Source organism: Aythya marila, assembly GCF_965140915.1.
Source record: "Aythya marila genome assembly, chromosome: 12".
Lineage (NCBI taxonomy): Eukaryota > Metazoa > Chordata > Aves > Anseriformes > Anatidae > Aythya > Aythya marila.
In genome coordinates this window covers 19,517,617-19,543,533 of record NC_139053.1, presented here as the reverse complement: position 1 = coordinate 19,543,533, position 25,917 = coordinate 19,517,617, and the positions used below count along the sequence as shown (strand labels likewise).

The window sequence follows — 25,917 nt, the reverse complement described above, 5'->3', positions numbered from 1 at the left end:
GGCATGAAAATTCAAGAGCCATTTGAATTCCCTTAAATATGATCTCTTGTAGACCAACTTTTCCCCTTCTAGAGAAGATGGACAGAGAGTTACGAGGTGCTGGCTTCTCATAGTTGATAACATAAATATTGACAAACTGATAAACCTTAACAAAAATCATTAAAAATCACAGAGCACAGCCCAATGCTTGTGTATGTTCTGCAGGTGGCTCAAGGATAGGAAGTTTCAAATTATCCGGTTAAAGATAACATACATAGTTCTTACTTCCAGCTGCTAATTTGAAGATTTTCAACATGTGATAGCTCTTTGAACTGTAGTACAATAAATTTCCTGTAGAGAAGGGAGACGGGATAATGTTGTTTCCAGACATGAACTCATTCTTGCTTGGTGTTTCACAAGTGCCTGAACTGTTCTTCCTACACACATTCTTATACACAGCCTGCTTCGCACCCCTTGTGTGCTGCATAACAGGTTATTTTATACTTGACAACATAATCTGCTCCAGAGAAGCTTGAGAAACTCTGCCAGTTGCATATAATTTTACTCTTGATCCCCAATGTCAAATGACTGATTTGAGTGTTAGGTTCTCAAGCCTTTTATCACTTATTAATTATATATGCTAATCTGGCAAGAATAACCCCAGTATTGCTGCAGCCATATCTGCTGCTGCCAAAGCTCCAGTATTTTAATCTTCCTGCAAAGTTCTCTAGGCTTCCTTTGCCACTTCTGAAATATTACTTTGGGCACTCCTTCTGCTAGCGTGGAATTCCAGCAAAATGAGCACATATTTGTCATTTGTCTCTCTTGTTATGAGCATCCTCATAGTGGAGGAATAGTAGCAGTCAGTGCAGAGTTGAGTTATATCTACCAGCACGTGTCATATGGAAGCTTAAGTGCCTGCCAGCCCCTTGAGTGCATGGTGAGTTAAAGGAGAATAGCATCAAATCCAGGGTCTGGCAAAAGTGTGCAAGCACGTGCCTTGAATGCTTGCCAAATTATAGCTATAGTCTATAAGTGAATATTCAGTGGCAGCATTTCAGCTAGAAACCGCACGTGTTGAAAGCAGGAACGTCTTTATCTGGTACTGATGTTTTACTTTAAACAGCTGGTCAAACAGCTACCCAGATTTAAAGTGAAGCCGTAGGTGGATTTTGAACTCATCAGCTATTAAATGGTAAGTAAAGCAAGCATAAAATACTGTATACGTGTCTAAGATGGGTTTATTCTGCAGCGTTGATGCTTGGAATTAATCTGTCAGGCCAAGCAAGGTGTAAAGCTCTGAAGGCTATTTTTTCCTTTTCTTTGAGTAAGGTGGATTCAATAACCAAGCTGCATCTGTAAATGTGAACTTGTTTGATCAGAATGGAAGGAAGGGGTCTCTGTAGGATCCCTGCTGTACAGCTGATGTTGCAAGACAGAGATTGCTTTCTTAAAATCTGCATTTAATTAGAGAGAGTAGCATTAATGAAAATAGCCCCTGACACTAGCAGGACTCTCCTGAAATGGATGAGGGCTTGGAGGACTCTTGTAACACAGCAAGCAACTACTGCATTTCTTGGCACCCCTCTCTTGGCTCTCACAACAAATGTCCCATTAAATTTTATTGTATTTGAATGATTTACATTACCACTGAGATCCTTTGGAGTCTTGCTCTTCTAACATGAACAAATTGGGAAGGCTTTTTCAGAGAAACTCCCCATAATCAGTCTAATTCAAAGCAACATCGCGAAGTATTTCAAGTATTCCGGTAGTCTGGCAGTCCCAGTGTGTCCCAATCCAAATGTGATGGACGAGGAAGCAGTTTCTTTCCAGGCAGCCTACAGAGCTGAATTCTGCCCCCCTGCCTGGCATAGGTAGTGGGATTTTCACTAAAACCTGCCTGGAATTTTTCATTAAGTTTGTGACCCAGGATTTAGCACTCAATGCTGAAGGCCAGCCACCCTCCTGAGGATTTGTGGAACCTAATTCAGTACAGCGAGGGGAAGGTGTGTAGCATAATCGTGATCCAGGTAAGAATCTGGAGTAGCTGACCATCTGTTTTGCAAGGATGGTGACATCTCCGTGGGGCATAACGTGCACATAAAATATTAGTAAGGTTTTGTTTGCTGTTTAGAAGATAATTCATATGAAATTATGGTAATCACGTGCAGCTTGAGATCCAGGCTCTGCAGTATCTGCAAACCTGAAATTCTTCATGGAGCTCTTCCTTTGGGCAGTCCCTGGTGCTGCCTTTCTGCCCCGTGCTGCACAAGGTTGGCACAGCTCTCGAGAGATGGCAAGTAAGTGCTTGTTAATTTAATCTTGCAGAGTTCTGGAAATTTGAGGGTGTGGATGCTTCTGGGAGCTGTGATACATGATAAAATACTCACGTTATTCCCCCTTGGTGCTAACTTCTCTGTGTGCCTTTCCTGAGCCTGGTACAGCACCAGAGGCTTTCTGGAACTGAAAGTTGGCTGAGAGATGGAGCTGTGACAGCAGTCAGCTTTACAGCCCCTCTCTTTGTCCTGTGCAACACGAACTGAAGTGAGAAGCATTCCTTTCCCCAGGGTGGTGGTGCTTCTGTTCTTCCCACCTTGTCTGGAGGTGGTTATTGTTATGTGCATCTTGTTGCTAACCCTCTTCTTCCTCTGTTCAGTGTATAGATACCTCTTTCCTCATTTTTTTTTCCACTCTGTAACCAGTGAAAGCACCGACTGTATATAGCCTCCATGCCACACACCACATTTGTTGGCTGAAGCTAGCCAAAAGGGCTGCTTGTTAGAGGCATCCAGGGTTCATGGTCTCAGCGGGGAGGTGGCTCTGGAAAGGATCCCTCTTAAATCCAGTGGGAAGGCAGCCTTTGCCTTCTTTTACCTGTCACTTGTTGATGTGCTTATCCCCTAATTCCTCAGCATTGCTGTTCTGGGAGGAAAAATGAAAAGGAAACTGCTTCCAGGTGTGATTATTATTAATACAAGTTAATTTTAACATAGACACATTCTCTCTGGGGCTAAGTGCTCCTTTCCAATAGCCTCGTTTCTCCACAGAGTGGTCCTTGAAGAAATATCTGCGGAGGTTTCCCTTCTGCCTTTTCTCTCCACCAGTGTGCAGGGCATGAGGCTTCACCCAGTATCTATCAAGCTGAAATTTCCCAACCCGTTTTCTGTGCACACCCTTGTATGCGTGTCTGGTGTTAGGCTGTGCTACTAGAAATAGGTACCTGAGGCTACAGGGAGGCTCTGTAGCTTCACAGCTGCCTGAATGTAAGGTGGTGTTTTTTTAGCCTTAGTAAATAGTTAAGGTATTGGTTTCACAGAATGGTTGAGGTTGGAAGGGACCTCTGGAGATCATCTAGTCCAACCTGTTTAAACTACTGTAGGCAGTGTAGTGCCCTTACTTGTTTGTACTATGTAGAGTAACTCTTATTTTAGACGCGTCTAACCTCTCATGGGCTTAGGCAGCAGTTCTCACCAGGCAGCATGCTCTCTTTAAAGCTTGTGGACTACTTTGTTTCTGTGCTATGTACTGGTGTCATCCCTGTGGCTTGCTTCTTGGTGGCCATGTGCTCAGCTTGCCTTGTCTCTGCTTGAAAATTGTGTGCATGGCCCCAGCTAGGAGACAAAACATGTCTGCACTTTACAAAGAGGGGAAGGAGCAGCTCTGGCTTTAGGATGCAGCAATAGAAAGGAGCTGGGAACTGTTCTGTAATTACAAGGAGAAAATTAACATCTCATGGCAGGAGGTAAATGGAAGCATCATCTTAGGTTTGTAAGGACTAAGTACTTTAGAAATGTGTGAGATATAAACAGGAGTTACTGCATGATTCATCCTCTGCGTGTGGTCAGCATTACAGTCCCTGTTTTCCTGGTAGGAAAGCTGAGGTGGAGCATTTCTCTTCATTCTTCCTCATTCTTTCCCACAACATGTTCCACAAATTTCCCTGCCCTACATTTCCCTTTCATTCCGGTCTCGAAATATCATGAATAGGAATTCATGGGTAACTTGCAGTAAGTTAACTAAATTTATATATTAAAGCAAGCTGCTTAAATACATTCATCTTCATTGTAGAGGCGTATACAGAATTATATAGGAAGTAGGAAGCACTGCAAACCACGACAGGAAAACATACAGGAAAATAAAGAACAAAACTGATACTGTGCAAGGCTCCCCAGGTAGTGTGTGACCTCACGCAGCGTGAAGGCAGCTGTACCAGTATCTCAAGAGCTCTTACACCCATTTCAGAAGCACTTCACCTGAAAAGCTGCTAAAGATCTTGGGAAGGCATTAAGCAAACACTCCCAGTCAACAAGTCACATAGGCTGCTGGAATCGGATCCTTTTTTCCCCATGAATGAGGATGAGTGCACAGGGCCGTAGATCTGCTGTTCGTCCATTTGCATTTTTTCAAATGCAGCCACCTCGAACGCTGTCTTTACTCCATCTCCGGTCCTTGGCTGCCTTCCATTACCCGTTGCAGCCCTGCCCTCTTCTAGGGAATAATTGCCAAGACCATTTCATCATAAATGCCGAGCCCTGGCTTACCTGTATTAGGGCTCCATTCATGTACTGTTTGCGTTGGGCAGAACTACATGCTCCCACAGGGGAGCTTTACTATGTCCTGCCCTTTCTTTTAAGACACGGGAGATGTTGTTGCATATAGTGCATTCATCATGGCCTTATTCTGTGCGGGGACTGTCACAATCCCTTTCTGTATCAGCTTTGTAGGGATTTATTCCCATTGTCACACAGAAATCATATCTGGGAGGGATCTTGCAACTTGAGACCACGAATGAACAGAGTAATATGCCCATAAAATAAGAGGGAGTGGGAGTAGAGAAGATACTGTGTTGGATCCTATGTTGTTTTAGTCAGTTTATCCTTCGTTCCTATCAGTGCAAGGGGGAAATCATCCAGTTATGCCTCTGAGTGCCAGCAGAACAGGTTAAGTGACGTGCCTGAAGCCATTTGGGACTACTAGGACAGATAAATAATTGAAACCAGACCCTCTGTTGTCTTTATAAAGCCAAATGTCTCCTTGAAAGCCCCTGGCTGCCAGGTCCTGTTACCTTCCCCGTGCCAGGGGTGGCTTGAGTGGCTTGGAGTGCAGCTCCCCTGGGAGCCGGGCTATTTCGTACGAGAAGTCACCAGAAGAGATGAAGGGGTATGTAGTACTTTGTATGTTCTGTCTACAGCTGAGTATCTTCTTCATTTCTACCAAGGATTTAAAAAAAAATAAAATAGCACCCTCTTTTACATTTCAGATCTCTGCAGCACTCTCACTCCTGTTATCCCAATTATGTGAAGCCTTTGGAGAGGGGCTGCTGGATCAGGCAGATGGTGTCACTTCAGATTGTGCTGAAATTCTTATTCCTAGACTCACTCCTGAGAACAGCTCCGATAGATCACACCGAAGGGCTGCCTTGCTGCCGAGCTGGTTTCTGACAGCTGCCAGCAGCAGTGGCTTTAGGAAGGGTGCTACGGAAATTAGGGCAGCGTGGTCTGATCTTTCCCTGCGTTGTATCATGGCGCTGATTTATAGCGTAGCTGTGACTGTGACTGTGAAGCTTTCCCTGTTGTTCATGTAAAGCAGTTCATTTCAGGTGAGTGGAGAAGCGCCAGGAGTCCCTCAGCCCCTGCTTCACAGGGCAGCACCTCAGATTAAAGGAATAAAAAAGGGGTAAAATGTTGTGTTTTAAGAAACCCCAGCCCTCTGGTCTCCTGAGAAGTTTAGCAACCACTGGAATTTGTGTTGGAGTTTTACTGAAAAAGCACTTGGTCTGTTGCTTCATGTCGGTGTCTGTACGAGTCTTTCTAGTGAGTGAGACTGTTTTTGTTTTGGTTTTGGTTTGTTTTGTTTTAGCCTGTCTGATGTTGGAAAACATTAAAGTGTAATAACTCTACCACACTCCTTTAGGAAAGACAAATATTATTCCATGGTGGGAAAAGCAAAGCAGAGAGATCGTGGCGTGAAGGACCCTGAGTCATGACTGGCATGGAAGATCTCAGCCCTATTCGCAGTCTCTGGCCCAAAGTGTTTTCTTATTTTTCCAAAGCCTGGTTATCTGGCACTGATATGTTTCTGAGGGCTGAATACAGAAGCTTGTGGTGCTTTTCAGTTTGGGATCGTGTAGAAGCTCTTGCCTTTTATGTACACTGCTGCAGTCCCACAGCCCAAGCAGCCGACTTCGTACAGAACCAGAACATGAAAAACGATCCAGGCGAAGTCGGTAGTTACCGGGGAGGCTGAACCAGCGATTGTCAAAGAAACAGAATGCCTAAATGGGGAAGAGAATGTAAATGGTGCACCTCCAGGGGCTGCCCTCGCTAACGGGAAAAGTGTGCTTTTAGATGGGTTAGCTCATCCTTTAAATATCCCTCTGTAAACAAGGGGAGATTTATTTTTAGCATAATCGCTGGTCGAAGTGAATCCTGGATCCTTGGTTCCCTCCCCAGCAGGATTCACCAGAGGTGTTTTTGGGAGACGAGCTGTCCTGTGTGCTTAGTGTCATTTCACAGCTTCCTTCTCTGCTCTTCCCTGCCTCCCCGTTGCACAGACACCCAGCAGGATGACCTTGCTATCTATTTTAGTGTTTTCTCCTCTCCTGTATATCTGTATGGACGTGTCCGGGTCTCTTGCTGCAGGGTGATAGAGCCGTGGCCCTGCTAACCTGGCACTGCCGGCCTGGTGCTGAAAGGCCTCCAAGGCCGCGCACGTGGTGTCTGCGCCGGGGCCTATCTGCCTGGAGCAGCACGTGGCGGGGGGGCTGTGTGATAGAGGCAGCGTGACCGGCCTCAGTGCTGTTCCTCATCGCCTGCTCTCTGCTCTGTGTGGAGGCAGGTCGGACAAAACGAAGCATATCGGCCAAAATCAGGCAGGTCGGCCAAAACAAAGCAGCTCGGCCTTGCCGCCCTGGGTCAGTTCGCTCTCACCAACTCCAAGTGCCCAGACTCCCAAACGGGCTTCAACTTGATGATCCCCAAAAAGTTGAATCTAAAATTCCTCATTTACTGCTGCCTTTCATTCTTGTAGTTTAAATTGGATCCCTTGCTTTTCTTTGTGAAGATTTCCAGCTCTCTTTTTTTCCTAGCTTTATACTCTCGTGTTCAAATGATGTTAGGTCCTAGGGCTTTGCAAGGGAGAGGAAAAAAAGCCAATGGTCCTGAAAGAAGGCATCTGGGACATGCCTTCTGCTGCACTGGGACTGGCTTTGTTCTTCCCCACCTAAAGATCCCCTACAAGCTTCTTCTACAGCTCTTAGCTGAGCAGTACATGGAAGCAAAAATCCTCTTAGCCTGCTGCATATCGCCGTTGTGCTGTGGTCATCGCAGGCTCTCAGACCTGTGTGTGAATGACTGATGCAATTTGCATCCCTTCTTGCCTCTGTGTGCTCTGAGTCACCAGGAAATCCTGTCACTCCGGGGTGCTCACTCGAGCAGGAACCCTAAATTTAATCATTGCTGTCAGCCACAGAAACTGGAGTCCCTGAAGACTGGGGCCTCTGATGCCAGCCATGGGCACATCTGAGTGTTTGTAAGTTCTAGCAAGGCTGTTCCTGGGCTCTGGGATTTCCTGACCAATTTCCACTGTGTCTGCTTTCTCACAGGCCGGGCAAGATGCAGGGCAGCAGACAACTGATAAGACCCTTTTAAATGTCAGTGCTCATTCCTCCTCCCATCATTTTACTTCTCACTTTGCATTTTTTTGTGCTAGTCCCACTCGTGCCCTGCCGAAGCAGGATAGGAGGCTGTGGGAGCGTGCCTTTGCTCTGAGCTGACGAGCAAAAATTGGAGAGGAAAAAAAAAAGGAGAATTGGGGTTTTCCCTGTGATGCTCAGTGTGTGTCGGGGGTCTAAGGGCACAAGCCATGCAGCTCCTGGTATTTCTGCCTTTATCAGCCTTCTGCCCCCCTGTTCTGAAGCACCCCACATGGCTCAGCCCCATGGGGACAGGCTTTGGGCTGGAGCCTGACCTGGTGAAGGTGCGGCTGAGCCCCCTCTTGTCTCCTCTGGGGACTGATGAAGGCTGAAATACCTGCACCAAATGCTCTGGGCTTTTAACTGTGAGTACAGATATAGCCGATAACCTCTGGAGGGTCATCTGTGTCCAGCCTGAATGTCTGGGGGAGCAGCTGCTTGGCTCTGGCAAGGGCAGGGGGGGTCCTGTGAAAACGAGCTGCAGGATGTGGGAAAGAGCCTTTGCCAGAGTGAAAGGGAAATGGGTGGCAGGCATCTGAAGGACCGCAGTAGCCGGGTTTTATTTGAGCACATCCTGTAACAGAGCAGTGCTGGTTGCCTTGCTCCGTCCTCTCCCAGCTTTAGAAAAACTTGCCTGGCTCCTGCAGAATAAAAATACAAGCTGCAACCTGAGTGGGAAAGGATCAGAGCCCGCAGGGAGAAGCCTCTGGCTAAAGAGGGAAGGTTGACGTCCATCCACTCCTCCCTGAGCTGCTCAGTGACTGGTTGGCCCTGGGGGCATGTCGCGGGCCGTGGTGGTGGTGGTGACAAGCCGGCTGGCAGGACGTTGAGGGGACAAGGGGTGGCTTAGTGCACGGGGACAAGGAGGAGGGGAGGGCATCCAGCACGTGGGGCACTGTCACTCTCTCTGTGACATTTGCCCGTCTCTGTAGCAAGCTCCGGGGAGCAGGAGATGACCAGGGCACAGAAATACCAAGTGGCTTGGACAATCAATAAAGGTTTTAACCATTATTTTCTCCGAAGCAGTTGAAACTCAGCCAGTAAGTGCTGTGTTTGGCAACAGCTTGAGGATTTCATCAGATCTGGGTTCCCTTCCCTTTGCACTGCTGACCTGCAGGCTTTTTTTGTTTCATAGGTTGTTGATCGTGTCAGGGCTGCTTGCTTTTCTTTTCTTTTGTGCAGTGGGCAGCACAATGTGGCCTTGGTAGCCTTCTAGGTGCTATTGTTAACCAAGTAACAATATATCACTTCTGGAAGTTGTCCTGACATTTTTGTGGTGTTTCCATGCAACATTAATTGGATCAACTTAAGAGGGATTGCAGCTGAGTACTTTGAGTCTAATGGTTGCGGTAACCACTTTTATTTGTATGCCCTCAGAAATGTACTTTCCAGTGCAGAAGGGCAGTTCCCTGTCCCAAGGGGTGCATGCACCATTCAAACTGCCTGCTGCAAAAATGAGAGAGAGAATAGAGAAGTACATAGCTGCAAAGTCTTGGTTTTTGACAAGTTACTATTTCAGATCCCAAACAAAACAACTCAAAACTTGAAATTTGTTACTGAAAACGTGGCAAATTTTTGAAGAAGAACACAGAGTTCTGAACTTCAGGCTGAAAGAAGTCAGTATGTGATCCTCAGTGACTGAAGGCTGCTTGTGGCTGGTGTGATATTGGAATGGTCTCGACTCTGTCAAGTCACTAGAAAGGAGCTCCTGAAACCATTGCATGTAGTTGCACTCGTGAACTTCATGGAATGTGTTTGTTGCTTTTTTTTTAAGAGACACTTCACATTTGTTTAGGTTTTGGCGAAAAGCAAATACCAATTTGTCATAATTTGTTTTACTGAAAGCTGATGTGTCTCTTCTTGTCCATTTCTTTCAGTGCTCCTCACAGCAGTGAACTGTTACAGTGTGAAAGCTGCTACTCGTGTTCAGGATGCCTTTGCTGCGGCAAAACTGCTGGCACTGGCTTTGATCATCATTCTTGGCTTCGTTCAGCTTGCAAGGGGTGAGTACATTTCCTTTTTCTTTTGAATGTGGTGTGTAGTTGCAGCAGAATCTAGGAATTGGGGATAAAACCCAACAGTCCTGTCCCAAGCATTTCAGAGCTAGCAGAAGTGTATTGCAAGCATCTTTTGATTTCTTGCATGCTCGTCCGATATTTCCAGCTTGTGCTTTGTAAGGGGCTGAGTGCACTTGTGCATTTTATTTACAACACTTTTTATTTACCTCACTGAAGTATGGAACATCTCAGGCAAGTTCACAGGGGAAGCTCATGCCAGAGAAAGGCTCAGACAGCTAGCTCAGCCAAGGCTGCAGAAACCCGTGCTCTCACTGTATAATGAACTCATTAGGACTCTCAACTGACAGCAGCATTCATGTCTGTCAACTAACAACCAAAAAATTTTTATAGAAATGGGAAGATAAAGCAAGTTTTCTACCCTCCCCCTTTTTTTTCTTTGCTTATTTGCTTTATACACTTTAAAAATCCTCTCAAAATCTAGGGAGATATTTTGTTCCAAACTCCTTTGATTAACTAACCTACACAGATAGGCTTTACTGTCTGTTGTTTTGTTGTTTTTTTTTTGTGTGTGTGTGTGTGTGTGAGTTCTGTTTAAAACAAACAAACAAAAACATTCAGGGAATAGTACAAACCCTACTTGTTCAATGTGGATAAAAGTAGCTATATAACAAACATAAATAGACTATGGATAGTTCCTCCTGTCTCTGTACTAGCAGGGGGGCGGTATGTGTATGCACGTGAGCATTTTAATTCCTGTCTCAGCTATGGGAACAAGTGCTGTCTTTGCAGAATTTCTTGCTTTATCAGAGGTTTTATTTTCTTCCAGCTCAGTGCTTGCACTCAACAGGAACCTTGTTTGAGGCTTATCACAGAATATACCTCCCTCCTCTTCATATCTCCCTAGACTGCTTTGCTGAACTTTCCCCCCTCTTAGAAGGAAAAGTAAAAATAAACCTTTGATAGTTCTTTACACCATTAGAAGTCTTTACATTTTTTTTTTTTTATTTGAAGATAATAATCTTAATTTGCATTTTCAGAATCACCTTCCCTCCTTCTGTACTGATCTTTGGTCCTTCTTCTGAGGGTAAATCACTCTCCTGGTCCCTCATGTAGATATATATGTTAATTCCATAGGTTTATAAGCTGTAAACAAGATGAGAGTTTAGTCTTGTGTATAAACCCCACCCTTCCTATATTCCTCTGTCTCAGCAGCTTTTTTATCTACTGATAACTTGTAATCTTTGTTTTTTCTCTTCTCCCAGTATTATAATACGTAGTCTTTTGGCTGCCAGTGGTACATCTGATGACTTATGAATGGAGTCTTTTGTGCAGTTCTCCCTAGCAAAGATGTCCTGGTTGCTGCTTTCTCGTGCCCTTAGCTGACCCTACAAAGTGCACAGCTCAACAGGATAACAGGCCAGCGCTGAACAAATGGCTTTCACCTTTTGTGCTGCCTCAGAAAAGCTGGTCTATGCTAAAGCCATAGCATGGTTGAAGCTGCTTCCCTCTGTGTACATCTTTTGGATGGAGGTGGTATGAAACCTATTACAGTTTCAAGTTTGTGGTGGGTCTCAAGACGTACTAACTGTGACTTATGTGTGTGTTGCCATTTAGTCTTCTGCTAAATTAATGTATAGCTGACATTTAGTCTTCTGTTAAACAACCTTGCCACCTAAGACAGAATAAAAATTGCCACAGTCAAAGGCAGTAGTTAGATTTTAACACCTGAAGGCAAATAAATTTTCATCCTGTGTGTGCACACCATAATCATTGTAAAAGAGAGTGGATCAGGCTGGCAACATGGGCATCTACAGGGGACATTCCTTACAAAGCCTGCGTTTATATGCCCTCCTAAGTGACACACTACTGCTTATCTGGGTTTCTATTTTACAACCTACTGCCTAGGATTCTGCCCATGGTCTTACATGGATTTTATTAATCTCCTTATGGAAGTTGCAAGCTCTCTGCTAAATCATTAAGAATTTGCAAGCTCCCTTCGTATGCCCTTCCTCTTAGCTTTCACATACATGTGTCTTTTGCAACTTTCTGTTTTTCTTTAAATTATGACAGATAACACTCTTATGTAGCAGGGATACATCAGGAAACTGTCATTTCTCTTTTTTTTTTTTTCCTTCAAAGGAGAACATACTGCCATCACTTAAAGCATACTAAAAATGGGAAAACGCTGCACTGTTCTCAGTCTTCACTTGGATGAGAAAAACGAGTGCAATCTGTGAGTCGAGTGAAATTTTAGATTAGCTGTTAGAAAAACATTTTTTAACTATACTGCAGAGCTCAAGTAGATTGTCCAGAGAGGCTGTGAGACTTGTTTCAGCAGAGATTTGCAACAGCAGGTTAGTAAACATCCCTCAGGAGTGGATCAAGTAAGGCGAACCTGCTTTGGAGCAGGGAGACAAAGTCAGTGCGTTGGAAGCCTTCATGCCAGTGCTCCTTGAGGTTGTGCTGGGCACTAGTAGCACAGTGAAGAGCTGCTGGATCTTCTCCAGGCAAAATACTACAGGCCCAGTCTTTTGAAGTGCTGACACTTTAAAATGGTAAGTTTTTTCTTCTAAAAGCCCAATTAACCTCTGAATAGGTGGGTGATCTGAGCCCCTTCGCCATGGCAGTGTCCTGCTTTTTCAGCTCCTGTGTGCGCCCTTGTTTTCTTTTATGCCACTCACAGTGCTCCTTGGACAAAGAGGAGTCTTAGCACTACCCCTACGAGCTCTGAAGGTTCAGTCCCAAGCTGGCAACGGCTGCTGGGGTGCGATACACGCCAAGTGGAAAATCCTCCTGCGGCGATTTCTCCGGTGCTGAAATTTCAGCGGTGGAGGGGTTGCGTGTTCCCATGACACTCCGGGTAGAGTCAGAGCACAGCCAATTAGCGTGCTTGAATGGTTGCTTTCCCATTGCTGTTTTGTGTTTACAGTATCCATAAACAGAGGAGCAATGCCACAGTTTCTTGCTCAAATGTGGAAACTTTTGAGACTTCACAGAAGTATGTCCTTCTCTGCATTGACCTTCCGCCTTCAGCTTTTGTTGTTTTTATTTCTTGTTATCTTGCCATTGAACATTTTCATTATTTTCCAAAAAGCAGTAACATCTCAAGACAAAGAAGTATGTGGCAATATTACCACACAGATCACAAGCAAATCCTATGTTCTTTCTGCGGACAGCTGTTTCATATCTTCTTTCATGCCCTCAAAAGGAGGGGAGAAATTGGTTTCCTACTTAAGACAGCCTTTCAACTTCTTGAGGCTTGACTCAGTATAACTGATCCACTTGGGACGCAATTATTTCACTAATATAAAAGTTAAACTTTTAAAAGCCTTTGTGTGACTGAAGCTGTGCTGCTTTAAAAGTTCAGTGTCCTGGCTTTAGCCTATTAGTGTGTAAAACCTTGTATTTGTACCCCCATCTGTACAGCCCTCCAGTCTGTACCACCCAAACAGCATAAATAACTTGTGGCATAGACAGGATCAGCATTTTTTTACTCTACTCATAGAAAGAACAAGGATTTATTTTTTTTGCTTGTTGTTGTGTTTTAGCAGCTCTCCCAAATTGCCTTCTGTCAGCCTTGTCTTGTATTTTTTGACCATGCTATGTACCTGGTGAGCAGGCAGCAGGACTCAGCTGGGAGTTGGGGTGCCTGGGACTGGTCAGTGCAGCCAGTTTGGAAGGTGACTGCGGGTTTTAGGGTTGTTTCTGCGACACACAGGTGTGTAGTTGGGTCCACAGCTGTGCTCTTCATACCCAAATCACCCTGCAGGTCATGGTGCAAAGTCACCTAGGAATGAAACCATCGAGAAGCGTGCTGATCTTTAAGGATGCACTCATGCTTCTTATATGTAAGGAAATTCAGCAAGTTCTCATATAAAAAAAAAAATCTAGAATCGTATCTCAGAATTACAGGAATACTTGACCTTCCTTTGTGGATGTTTTAGGGTTCCTTGACCGTGTATCTAACCCTGAGCAGCACAAGCAGTGAGGTTTCTGGCTGCTGCACAGTGCTGGGCTACAGACCTTGCTGTGACTCCTGGCCAGAAGTTCTGTTTAAAAAAAATGAGCTTTTGGGACTCAAGGAAACAAAACGTGACACTCAATTAATTTTATTGAGGTTATTGTCCCTTTTCCCTCTTAACGCCTTATTTCTGATCTTAAAATTCTTGTCTGCAGTGCCTCAAGTGCCTGTTTTGCTGGTGACAGTCAGCATTGTCTGTCTAGCTCCCTTCGTTGTGCTTGTCGGAGGCCAGCAGAGCTGCATTTGCTGAACAAGCACAAGGTGAATTAAGGACAAAGTACACAGGTTTAACTCCAGACATTTGCCATGGAGAATTTTGACTAGGCAAGGAATCTTGCTTTTCATGTTGCCCTTTCTTTAAATTGGTGTGTGTAATATTAGCCAGCACTGGCACAGCCCCCACCGATATTGTTTGCCCTTTCTAATGGGGTATTTAGGGATGTCCTTCTGGCTGGCAAATTTTAAACTCAGCATGGGAGGGTTTCTAAAAATGCAGAAATGAAGATCCAACCATTCAGTCATGAATTAATGTGTTTCGCATGTCTGTGAAGCCTAATAAAAATGCCATTTAAGTACTCCAGCTGCAGAGCAAATCTTGGTGCTGTGTGTGTATGCACATCTGGGTGGTACTTTCATTTTCAAATCCTTTTCCTAGAAAAAAAGCCTATTTGATCTCTTTCTCTGTGAGGGTTATTTTGCTAGTCTCTTATCCAAACTTTTTTTTTCTTTTTTTTATTTGCAGTGTGTGTGTGGCTAATCCTGTGATTAAGACCTGAGGGAGTTTACTCCCTCTTCCTTTCCTCTGAGGTTTTCTTCTCTGCTGCCAGTGGCAACATCAGCTGAATGTCCAAGAAAAGCCACTTGGGCCAAATCTGTCACAAGAGTCAAGGATTAAGCAGATAAATTCAGCAAACAACAGAGGAGGGAATACAGCTCTTAGCTGAGAGGGTAGGATTTCTCTTGAGGGGTCCTGCTGAAATGACAGAACTTGCATTTCATGGCAGGTAATCAAAATGTTAGGCTACTCCAAGCCCCTCACACACACATACTAGGAGAAAACAAGCGTTGTCATTGTCTGAATTGTTTTTCTTGTGTACCTACACTTTGTCACTCAGACATTTAGAAAGCACTAAGTACTTAGCATAGCTAAAGAAATCTGCCACAATTTTTCCTTTGACCAGTTCTCATAACCTCTTACGTTCCTAGGGTAAACCCAAGTATGAATCTGAACAGCAAATCAGTATTTAGGAGTTTGTTTTTAGGTTTTGTTTTGTTTTGTTTTTTCATTTTCTGCCACACCAGTCATGGCCTGTTTTTTTGATAGCTGAAGTTAGATGCAGCGGGCAGCATTGTCTCTCCATGCAGCAGGGTGGCTGCTGCGTTGCTGTCTGTGCTCAGAGGGAGCAGCTCACCCAAGGGATGGCTCTAGGACACAATCCAGGACATGGGAATCTTCTGGTGGTGGAGCTGTAGGTGTCTGAGATGCATTTGGAGGCCAAAACCAAACCAGATGGGTGTTTACCCAGATGTATCATGATTAACTTGCACTGTAGATCCTCTTTGGCAGAGATGAGGCAAAGCCTATGGTTAGTAAACGTTCCTCCAGCCTTTGATTGTGTCCCTACAAGTTGGGGCTGAGGCTTGTGCACAAAAGATTGCAAGAAGAGTGTGCCCTGCAGCTGCCCGTGCTGTTTCTTGTTATATTGGCATTCAGAAATTCGTATTTCATAATTCCCAACAAAATATTTTACTAAGACTAAGCTTTGAAGAAAAGCACAATAGCTTCCCTTACTCACCCTCTTGTTAGCAGAGAGCACGGAAAGTGGAAGCCTGTGCTGAAGGAGGGCACGAACAAGGAAGCTGGGAAAGCTGCCAGCATTCTGCACCTCTAAATCACATCAAGCACATGTTGGAGATTAATCAGGCATCTTAATGCTGGAGGGCTGATACAACACAATTATGTTTTATGGGCCTCTCACTCTCTAATCTTTGATTTCATCTCCAGCCAAAGGTGAATTCAGATGCTGGGGCCAGGTGGGCATGGCAGGTTCGTGTTATGCAGCTTGCCTGTTCTGGTTTGGTGGTTCATTTCTGTTCAGCCAACTTGTTTCTTGCCCGCTCTGCCCAGAAAATTCTTGGCAATTATGGATTCAAGGATAGAGTTCAGCTTGCTGGGGCTTTTGTGTTTCACAAATGTGAAGTTGCCTGTCCAAAAATAAATAAAATGCATTTAATGACAACAAACAACAACAGCAGCAACAAAATTCAGAAGCAGTCGGTGACCTGTGCTGCTTGTTGTGATCATTGTAAGCTTGAGTGGCTCTTTCTGCACGCCCTGAAAGCTTGGGTTTTAGTAACGATGATGTGAACTGTTTAATATCTTATGTGGAGGTTCATAGCTGCATTAACTCCTCAGGGTAGAAATGTGCCTTGACATCTGAAAAGCTTTTATTCCAAGGAGTTATGGATGTAGCACGTTACGTGTTGCTCATGTTGGTTATTCTGAAGGAACTGCCAAATACTAGGCTGGATGAAGGTAGGTGTCTTGTGTTGGAGCCTAAGGAGTGCATCTTACATGTGCCCCAGGGCACCCTGCTCTCTCCTGTTGTGAGCTGAGTGGGTGTTGAGGCAGCTGCCATGAGAGGCTCTGTTGACTTCTCAGTTTTCCAAGAGCAGCTATCCCAGCGATGCAGACGTATTTATCTAGAGAGTAGCTAATACTTTGGTATTTGCACTTTGCTTCTTTGCACCTCTGTCTGGGTGTCCTCTCTCGAGTCTTCGGGTGCAGCAGAAGCAGTTGTTGATGCCTAAAGTGTATCAATACAGTCAGCAGTCGTGTGTGTGCATGCATGTGTTGTTTTGCCTGCATTTTTATATTGATCCTTTCGCACTGTTAATGGCCTTGCAGTTAACAGCCTTCATTTCTGATTCAAGGAGGTCTGGGTGATGTGCTGGTGATCTGTCCTGCCCAAATGTTCTTGGCTGTCTTGCACATCAAGCTGTTTGGCTCTAGTTAGCCCCTCTTTGCCTTCTCTAGAGTCTGGTCAGGTGGCTCAGTTTTGTTTGTCCTTCTCAATCCCAAGTTTCTATGGATGTGGATTGAACCCGTTGTGCAAATAAGCAAAGAAAAACCAAGCTTATGGCAAGTGGCTGGAAACCCAGTGGGTGGTTTGTCTAGGGTTAGCACCTTGCTGTTCATCTACCCTGATCGGGGTAGACAAGGAGGCATTTAGGAAATACCTTTCTATCCAGTGCCGAGGATCAAAGCGTCCCTGTTCTTCCAGGGTCTCTGTGTTGCCTCAGTTTTCTGGCTGCTGGACAAGGCATGGGATGTTCTGTGCCGTGCACCTGGCTGCCTGCAGTTCAGCCTCACTCCAGGGCTTACAATGCTGCTCCTGGGTCTGCTTATTTATGTTTCATCAGCAAACGTTATGCTGGCAGACACGGAGGTTGTGAAAATCCAGGAGGTGTTTGCACAAGAGGAGGAGGGTAGAAGCAACGCTGGTTGTATCAGCGAGATGCAGAGGAGGTAGGAAAGGTAAATAAAACTTGTCTGGCTCGAGTCGTGCTCTGGTGGACCACTGCAAAAGGAGGAGCTCAAAATATTGGTTCCTCAGCTTTCAGAAACCTCTCAGGAAGATTTTGTCAGCAGTTAGTGGATGTAGGCAAATTCCCATGGTATTTAGGAATTTCTCAACCTAGGAAGGTGAGTGGGGGAGTCCTCTCCCACTCCTGTTAGTGTGTGTACACAGCTCCAGGGAGCAGCTAACTCTTTTGCAGACTCTGGACTCCCTGAACGCCTTGAGGTCTGTGATAGACCTGGTAGGGTGTTGTGGGGTGGTGGATCCAGCAGCACGGACCCTCAGCTTCAGCCCAAAGGAGAAATAATAGCTCCTTATGAATGGTATTTACAAAGCACTGGGAGGAGAGGCGTTTTTCCATAAAACAGAAGGAAGCAATTGAAATGAGAGGTGCCATAACTTGTCCACAGCCCGTGATGAGAATCAGGAGCATATCCCAGGAGCTCTGGCTCCTCCTTGGATACTCTCTGCTGGTCCAGGATTTCCAGAGGTGTCTTTCAGACCGTTAGCAAACACCCATAAACTCGCCTGCTACAGGGCTCAAGTTTAAAAGCTGCTGTACAAAACTGTGTAATGCAGAGCAGGAAGGCCAGCAACAGTGATTGGGGAGAAGCAAACAGCTTCTGCAGCTACCAAGTGGGCACATCCTGGGGAGCTGCAAACTGCTGCAGATGCTCTCCTAACCCTGGCGCCTGCGAGCTCCTTATTGTCTTGTTTTTCTGACTCAGTCAGTTGAACTTTCACTGCTTTTCCCAGGAAGTGGCTCAACAGCTGAGTGGATCTTCTCCTTTGGGTTTTTTGTTTGTACATACAACATATTTTTCCCTGGCTCTGTTTCCTCTGCGAGGGAGATGCACTGCATGCCCCCACCGCACGCCCCCTTCTCCTGCCGAGTACTCTCCATGGCTGTGTTCCCTCCCCTCACTGTTCAGGCAAGTTAAAAATCCTTAATTATGATTAACGGCTTTCTGCAACAGAAGATTGCTTTGCTGTTAAGACTGGAACGGACACGACGGAGGCGCAAATGAAACATTTCTCAAAAGAGAGGGTCTGAACATGCCGCGCGTGGCCTGAAATAGGGCCCTCCCGCAGGAAGGCCCCAGGTGACCCATCGCTCGCTGGCGCAATTACCAGAGTCTTGGCAGCTGGCAAGATCAGCAAATGGGGTTTATGTCAGAGCTTGTTACTTTAATTTGGTTAATTGTAGAGCAGAGTGCAGTCGAACAGCCAGTTCAAACCAGGTTTCAGATCACCAGGGTGCCAGGCACGGGCAGGGCACTGCCTGGAGAGCGGCGGCGGCTGTCTGCAGAGCCGGCAGCAGCAGCGTGGCACGGAGAGGATGCAGGAGCCCGGGAGGATGAGCAGAGCTCGTCTTTGCCCACAGCAAGAAAAAACAAAACAAAACATCCCATTGGGCTGGGATGTGCTCACTGACAACCCCCTTGCTCTGTGGGAGCAGTCGAAGCCGTGCTTGGCAGTCTCGCCTGCAAATTTGTTATTGATGATTTGATCCGAGGTCTGTCTGGAGGCTTCAACTGGGTACGTTCGGGCTTGAAAGAGGCAGATGGAGAGCGTCTGTCTGGAGCACAAGTTCATGCCTCCGTTTGGAACAGCAGGACCTCTTAAGTGCTTGTATTTGAGAAGAGAGGTGAGACAACCATGCGGCATCATCCAGCCCAGCGTCCCCAGTCTCCAGCTGTGGCCAAGAGCAATCGCCTGGGGCTGAGCGTAAGAACAAGGGGGACATGGTGGAGGTCAGGGCTAGGTGTGGGCACACTCAGAGCTTACCCACTGTATTTTACAGCAGGAAGACATCTGGCATACCTTTCTGGCATAGGTGCTGGACTTTGTTGGCTTTTGGGTTGTTTTTTTTTTTTTTTGCCCCAAGACCTGTGATGTGGTGCTAGTTATGTAGTTATGTCTGCAAATGTATCACCGGCAGGCACAAATGATTATCTTTCTGGTGATCTGCTGGCTGGCAGGGCGGGCCAGGGCTTTGTAGTGGTGGCAGGAGGGGATGGCTGCTCAGCCAACACGTCACCTTCAGGGCAGGCTTGATAAGGAGCCCGGGCTCCTGCCATGCAACCAGGAAGCAATAAAGCATGAAGGGAGCAAAAACAGTGGCAAAGAGGCATCGCGGACACCTGAGAATAAGACCTTGTCCTTTTGGAGTGGGAAAAAAATGTCAGGTCCTCTGGTTATTTAATCATTTGCCACCCCTGGGCCAGGGGCTGCAGTGAGATGAGTTGGGTGTGTGTTAGGACGAAGTGTGTGATTAATTAGTTATGTCCTAATCTACCCCTGCATCCAGCCACTGCCTCCCCCACCCACAGTGCAATGAAACATCAGACTTTGTTTGTCTTTCTTTACTCCATGCTCCATTTTCCCTCTGTTTGTTGGTGTGTCCTGGAGGCAGACTGTCCCAATGCGCAGCCAAATGTCTGTACAGCTCAGCGGGCCACCAAGCAAGGCATAGACTCTTCCTAGCCCGGGGGCTACAGATGCCTGCTGTCCCCACGTGGCTGGCACTTCCTCAGTCTGGTTTCGGGTGATCTTCTCCTCCCTTCCTGGCCAGCTGCATGAGAGCAGCAGCTCAGCCCTTTCTTGGTGGCCACAGCACGCAGCTTCTGTGCCAGGTTTGGGAACTCACAGCACAACCTGCAGATGCATTGAAAGACAGAACAGTTTTAGCTGTGAGCTTTTCTCTGCGACAGAGGCTTTTGGTGGAAGCTGTTGTCCAGCTGAGGACAAAAAGTGGAAGTCTGAACCTGGGGGATGATGCTGTTTGTGCCCTGGCTCCTCCTGGATCGGTGAAGGTGGTGATCCCTTGCCTTGAGTGATCTCTTGGTCCCAGTGAGAGCTGGGTCACTGGCAGAGCACAAGCAGACCTTTGAGAGGAGACATCCCGAGGGCTGTCTGAAATGCCTGGAGATCTCTCCTGCTCTCCCAGACCATCTGTGCATGGTTCCAGTAACTAATTATAATCACTGTTAATGAAAAGTGTATCTTATTCCCTTAACAAAAGACCTGGAAAGAACTAGGCTGGTAATTATTCAGGAGGTGCAGAAAATAAACTAAGGGAAGCTGAGGCTGAGGGATCAAGCAGAAAGTGATACCATGCACACCCACCTCCGGCTCAGCATTGTTGTTCAGAGCCAGGCCAGGGCATTAATGCTAAATTAAGATTATATGTCTGAACCTGTAAGCCAGGAATTAAGGTCAAACTTGCAGCATTGCATCAGTCTCTTTGTGTTTCCACCCAGCTCTCCTGTTTCAGTACCTCATTTCATTCAAGCTCTGGCAGCTGGGCCCTGCTTTGTAGCCTCTATCAGTTTCTTGGCTGATTTTAGACGAGTCACATCAGTGTTTTATCTCAGTTTCTGTATTTTCCTCTGCCCGCTGCCCTGGTTTTGTATCTGCTATTTTCATACTATTGCTACCAACTGTGGATGGGGGAAGGAGCCCTGGTTAGGACTGAGCAGGAGGAAGAAACGAGGTGAAGAGGAGCGATGGAAAGGATGGGGAACAGAGCCTGAGGGACAGGGAGAGAGGGTGAAAGACAAGATGCAGTTCTGCCGTGCACAGATCTGGAGCAGCGCCTTGCAAAGCCCCACGGATGGAAGGATGCTCCGGCAGTGTTGCAGCCCTTTCCCCCTGCTAGGAGCATAATGCCACGTGGTAAAAGGTCTGAGCATCCATATTATGTTACCCAGCATCTGCAAACAGCTCTTGGCAGCATAGAGAGGTGAAACTTCCCAGTGTGACATGAAAAGAACGTGCCATTTGAGGAAAAAATGCCTTATATTGTTAATGACCCTTTTCTTTTTCCCCAGAGGAGAGTGCGGGGTACCGTGCGCTAAGAGATGAAGGGTTAAGCTCCAGACACTGCTGACTGCCATGTGATGCAGTTGCTTGGGTGATTAGTAAAGATCCCTGCCCTAAGAGGAATCACAAGGGCTGCGAGAGGGCTCCCTGGGTGCAGACGTGTGGTACCAAACCCTGCCTCGCTCCCCTTCCTTCCTCACCGAGGGAGCGAGCGCTGCCTCCGCGGAAGGGAGGGTGACTTCGCCAAGCCAGGCGCGCACGGAGGCTCCACATCAAAAGGCAGGGAACAAAACACCCGCAGGGCATTTTAAAGCAAAATAAATAAACCTTTGGCTGCTCTAGGAGACTTCTTACCAAATGTACAATTGGGACCTCTATTTATGGCTTTTTATTTCAAAAGCTGATCCATAACAGGAACTTTTGATACTCGAGCCCTAAAGAAGCGAACTTCAGATATTCGAGCTCTGAAAAATCTGACTTCCCACAATCAAAGGGACTGCCGTAACCCTCTGCTTTATCAGGTGGCTGGAGGAAATCCTGGGTTTTTATCGAACGAAAGCAGCTTTCAGTTGAGAAGACAATGCGACAATATCTGTTTGCGTAGCATCTTCCAGCCGGAAGGTCCCCAGAATGTGTTTTTCTTTGCAGGGAGCTATCTGGGAGATTACCTTGGTGATAGCACGGTGCCGTGTGAGAAAGTTTGAGTACTTGTTAACGGCTGGCTGCTCGAGATGGTGCTTTTGGGCCTGATTATTTGGTGCATTACACCAGCTGAATTAATCACTGTAAAACTGGAGGAATCAGCACAATATACATGAGTGCAGGTGCTCCTTGACACAACCCAAAATGCATCAGCAGGGTAACCAAGTGTCTAACAGTGGTCCTTTCTTGTTTTTCTTCTCTGCAGGTGATGTGACAAGCCTGACTCCCGAGCACTCCTTTAAAGGCACAAAAGTGGGCGTGGGGAACATCGTGTTAGCTTTGTACAGTGGTCTTTTTGCCTATGGAGGGTGGTAAGACGCAGTCTTCTTCATTTTTTTAAGCATATAAACCTAAATGCTAGTGTGCTACACTAATTTTAGTGTAGACCTAAATGCTGTAGGTCCTCCCTTTTGTCCCTAGCTTGTGTTTACACGAAGAGTGTGATCCAGGACCTTCCATCTCTTGTTAGCAGAGCAGAGGCAGCTAGCTGCCCTGGGTTTGCCCAGTAATTTAAAAAGTCATTCTCCACAAGCAGTTTCCAGCCAAGTTAGAGAAGCACAAAGAAGTGGCAGTGATGGTGGGATTTAAAAGAGGCAGCAGATTATGGGTTGCTCGATTTATCTCCTGGGTGATATTAAGAAAAAAAGCAGGAGGGTGGTTTTATCTTGCAGAGGAGGGATTTGCTGCATACCAACAGATTTGGGTACTGCAAAGCAGAGGCTGCTGTGTCCATCTCTGACAGCACCCAACTGCACTTTGTTGTCAGCCTCATTGAATGCTTCCAAGCTCAAGGAACCTGCTCAATTTGCAGTGAAAACAGGCTACTTGCAGCCATCCCCATTGCCTGGAGGGTGACTCTGTCACTCGTGGGCCCAGCTTTTAGCCTGCAGCCACCTCTCCTCTTGCAAGGAAGCCGGCAGCATGGTGTGCTAGATCCACCAGCACTGTCCAGGCTGTGTGCTTTTGCAGGTTTTGTGCTGTAGATCTTGAACTAGGCATCACCCATTCTAAGTTTTACAGCAAGGTTTGGTCTCTCTACCCCACCTAAAATTCCCTCGCAGACATTTAAGATGAAGGGTTTCCTTTACTCATGGACTAACCAGACTTTATCACTGTTCTTTTTCAATTACAGGAATTACTTGAATTTTGTTACAGAAGAGATGATAAATCCCTACAGGTAGGTGTGGGTCTTGCAATGATTTCTATGGGAGGAAACCTTGTTTTTCTTGGGAAGGCCTTTCATTGTGGCTGTCTTGTGCATGTAACAAATTGCTAATCAGCCCAGAAGCCAAGATCTCTTTCTAGGGAAGTGGAAAATTAGATAGGCTAATAGCATTGTTCTTCCCTGGATTAGGGGAAGGGGAATAATAATCTCGGTATGAGAAGGGCTGCTGCTTACACAGCTTTCCTGTACTGCTGATGTTATCTCTGTTGTTGTAAAGCCCTGTTTCCTTAGCATGGCACCTCTCTGAATTACAGGCGAGGAAGAGGCACTTACGGCTTTATTACTATCTTGTGTAAACTCCCCCAGCAGTGTTTGTATGTACATGTATTTGTCATGTGCTCTTCCTTTTCTGTCAAGCATTAGGCCACCTTCTGCACCGTTTCTGCCTTCCAGAGCTTTGCAAGGGGACCTGATGAGATGAGGATGTGCCTCACCAGAGTGAAAAATAGCTTTTGCTTGTAGGGAAGTTGCAATCCTTCTGTCAGCATGGGCTTTGGGATCAGTTGTGCAAGAGCCCATTTCTGGCTGACCCTGGCAGTGATTAGTGCTTACTGGGAAGTCTAAGATTTCACATGTTCTTTCCTTGACAAACATTTTTATAAAAAAAAAAAGTTTTTGCAGTTTGCAATTATTTTCTTGTCTTCTGAATGCAGTCATGGTATTTGACTTTCACCTCCAGTGGTGTTTTTGAACTCCACTGGACCAATTGTATGTAGAATCGAGCAGGCTTTCCTCTTTCAGTTTCTGCGCACAAATGAGGTTAGGCTATTGGGAAAGGCAAATTTGTACCAACACAGCCTCATCTTTACAGGCCTGCTCAGCTTGTGTTTGAACCCACTTGCTTTGAACTCACTTGCAGCAGGCAGCTGCACGGAGCTTAGGGCCTAAAAACTGCCCACTCAGTCCCTGATCTTTCCATCTCCCACAAGAAAGCCACCAGCACAAACGCTTCTCTCTTGTCCAGAAGAATGTATGTACTAATGCTGCTAGCTGGGAAGAGACATGGGGTTTTAGTTTTAATTGATTGCCTTTGCAGTGGTCTTGGATTGCTGCTTGCCCAGACACCCAGAGTCTCTCCATGTAAAAAGTCCCTTCTGCCATAATCCTTCACTCTACATCTGTCAGCCTCCATGCTATCACTGTGTGGGCATTTTCTCCTCTCCTGGAGGAGCAGAGTGTGGTTAGAAACTGTGCAAGCTGAAGAGCCAAAGGGGAACAGCATGGCTCATGCCAACTTTAAGTGAATGCAGAAGGGCTGCAGCACGAGCCCTTAGCATTCCCTGGCATCAGTGGCTCTCCCCCGAACTGCAGAGCTCCATTACAATTTATATTTTCTTTCTAGAAACCTGCCTCTGGCTATCATCATCTCACTACCTGTAGTCACTTTGGTTTATGTGCTGACAAACTTGGCTTACTTCACAACCCTGTCGACGGACCAGATGCTGGCGTCCGAAGCCGTGGCCGTGGTAAGATAGGTGCATTGCTGATATGACTCATCTGTTTTTCAGGGCTGCTCAAATCAGACTTGCAATCTCTGCATACGTCTCCTAGGTTGTTCCACGCTGCTCATGGCTGATTATAAAAAAATAAAAAATAAATGACAGGAGATAAAGAGCAACTGTGACAGGAGCAGGGAAGAACAGCATGCTACCAAGTGGCATTAATCTCACACAATAGTGAGGGTGGATGGTCAGTTAGCACTGCTCTTCATTTGTAAATACACAAGGTTGCTGCTGGCTGCATGACTTACCATCAGTTATCAGAGCATGATGCTTATGGGAAAAGGTCACTCAGTCAATACTGAATTAGACTGTTCTCTCTCTGTATCTTCCTTGTTTTAATTAAGAGAGGAAGACAGTACTTCTATTAATTAAAATGGCATTGTGGTCAGAAATCCTGATTGCTTCAGAAGTGAGCAGCATGGTATGACCTTGCAAAGAGTGTGACCAGGATTGTTCAGTGCTTCAGGGGGAATCTCCTGGTCCAGGGTAAGTTAGCCTGGGCCATCAGGTGACAGCATGACACCCTTCAGACTCGGGCAGAGCCCCAGCTCCAGCCTGCAAGTACCCTGTGGGGAGTTACTGGAGATACCAGCCTGCGTTGTGGTACTCTGGTTGTGTTCCTTCGCACATCTGTTGAAATCAGGATGATTGTGATGGCCTGAAACTGCAGTGAAGCAATGTGGGGTCAGTCTGTAACATGAAACTATGACTGGGTCACTGCATTTATAAGGAGCTGTGTCCCAGTGTCCTTGCTCAGCTCCACACGTGCAGTTGGCAATATCCGAATGGCTGAATCTGCTTGCAGTTTTCATTTGGTCTTGAGCTTTTGGACAACTGTTCCAATAAATCTTGTCTCCTGACCCTGAGGGAAAGGCTTTCTGCTGGTTTTTTGCAATTCTGTAAAATGCTTTTTGAGGAAGGAGGAGCAGCAAATGGCGAAGTAGAAAAAGCCTTAATAGTTTGAGCCATGAAAGCATGTTAATTGTTCAGATTTCTGTAAATGTTAAAGCTTTGTAGGCAGCTCTGAGTTCTCTTGGGCATTCGGGTGTGACGGGACTGTCTTGTTGCCCCTCCTGTTTAGGACTTCGGGAATTACCACCTTGGCGTCATGTCCTGGATCATACCCGTCTTTGTTGGCTTATCGTGCTTTGGATCCGTTAATGGATCTCTCTTCACTTCTTCCCGGTACTACTTTTGCTCAGTTTTGTGGCATTTGTTTACAAGCAGTGGTTAATGCCTCTTGGTTTGGAATAAGTGTCCTCTGAAGAGTGGCTGTGGGTAGACACAAAGTCTAAAGGGTCTGGAGGCCATGTGGGAAATGATGGGAAAAAAAAAAAGGCTTTAAAATCATATCCAGTTTAAAAGAAAGCC

General features: G+C 46.0%; 1 protein-coding gene across 2 annotated transcripts in view; it reads left to right on the top strand.

Annotated features, from left to right (window-relative positions):
• Positions 1–25,917, top strand: part of SLC7A5 (solute carrier family 7 member 5) — a 40,955-nt gene that overhangs the window by 4,595 nt on the left and 10,443 nt on the right. For both annotated transcript variants that reach the window (XM_082769690.1, XM_082769689.1), the window contains 5 exons: positions 9,550–9,675; positions 22,025–22,130; positions 22,952–22,996; positions 24,387–24,510; positions 25,628–25,731. In XM_082769690.1, the coding sequence (XP_082625816.1) occupies positions 9,550–9,675; positions 22,025–22,130; positions 22,952–22,996; positions 24,387–24,510; positions 25,628–25,731 (505 nt within the window). The remainder of the gene's footprint in view (positions 1–9,549; positions 9,676–22,024; positions 22,131–22,951; positions 22,997–24,386; positions 24,511–25,627; positions 25,732–25,917) is intronic.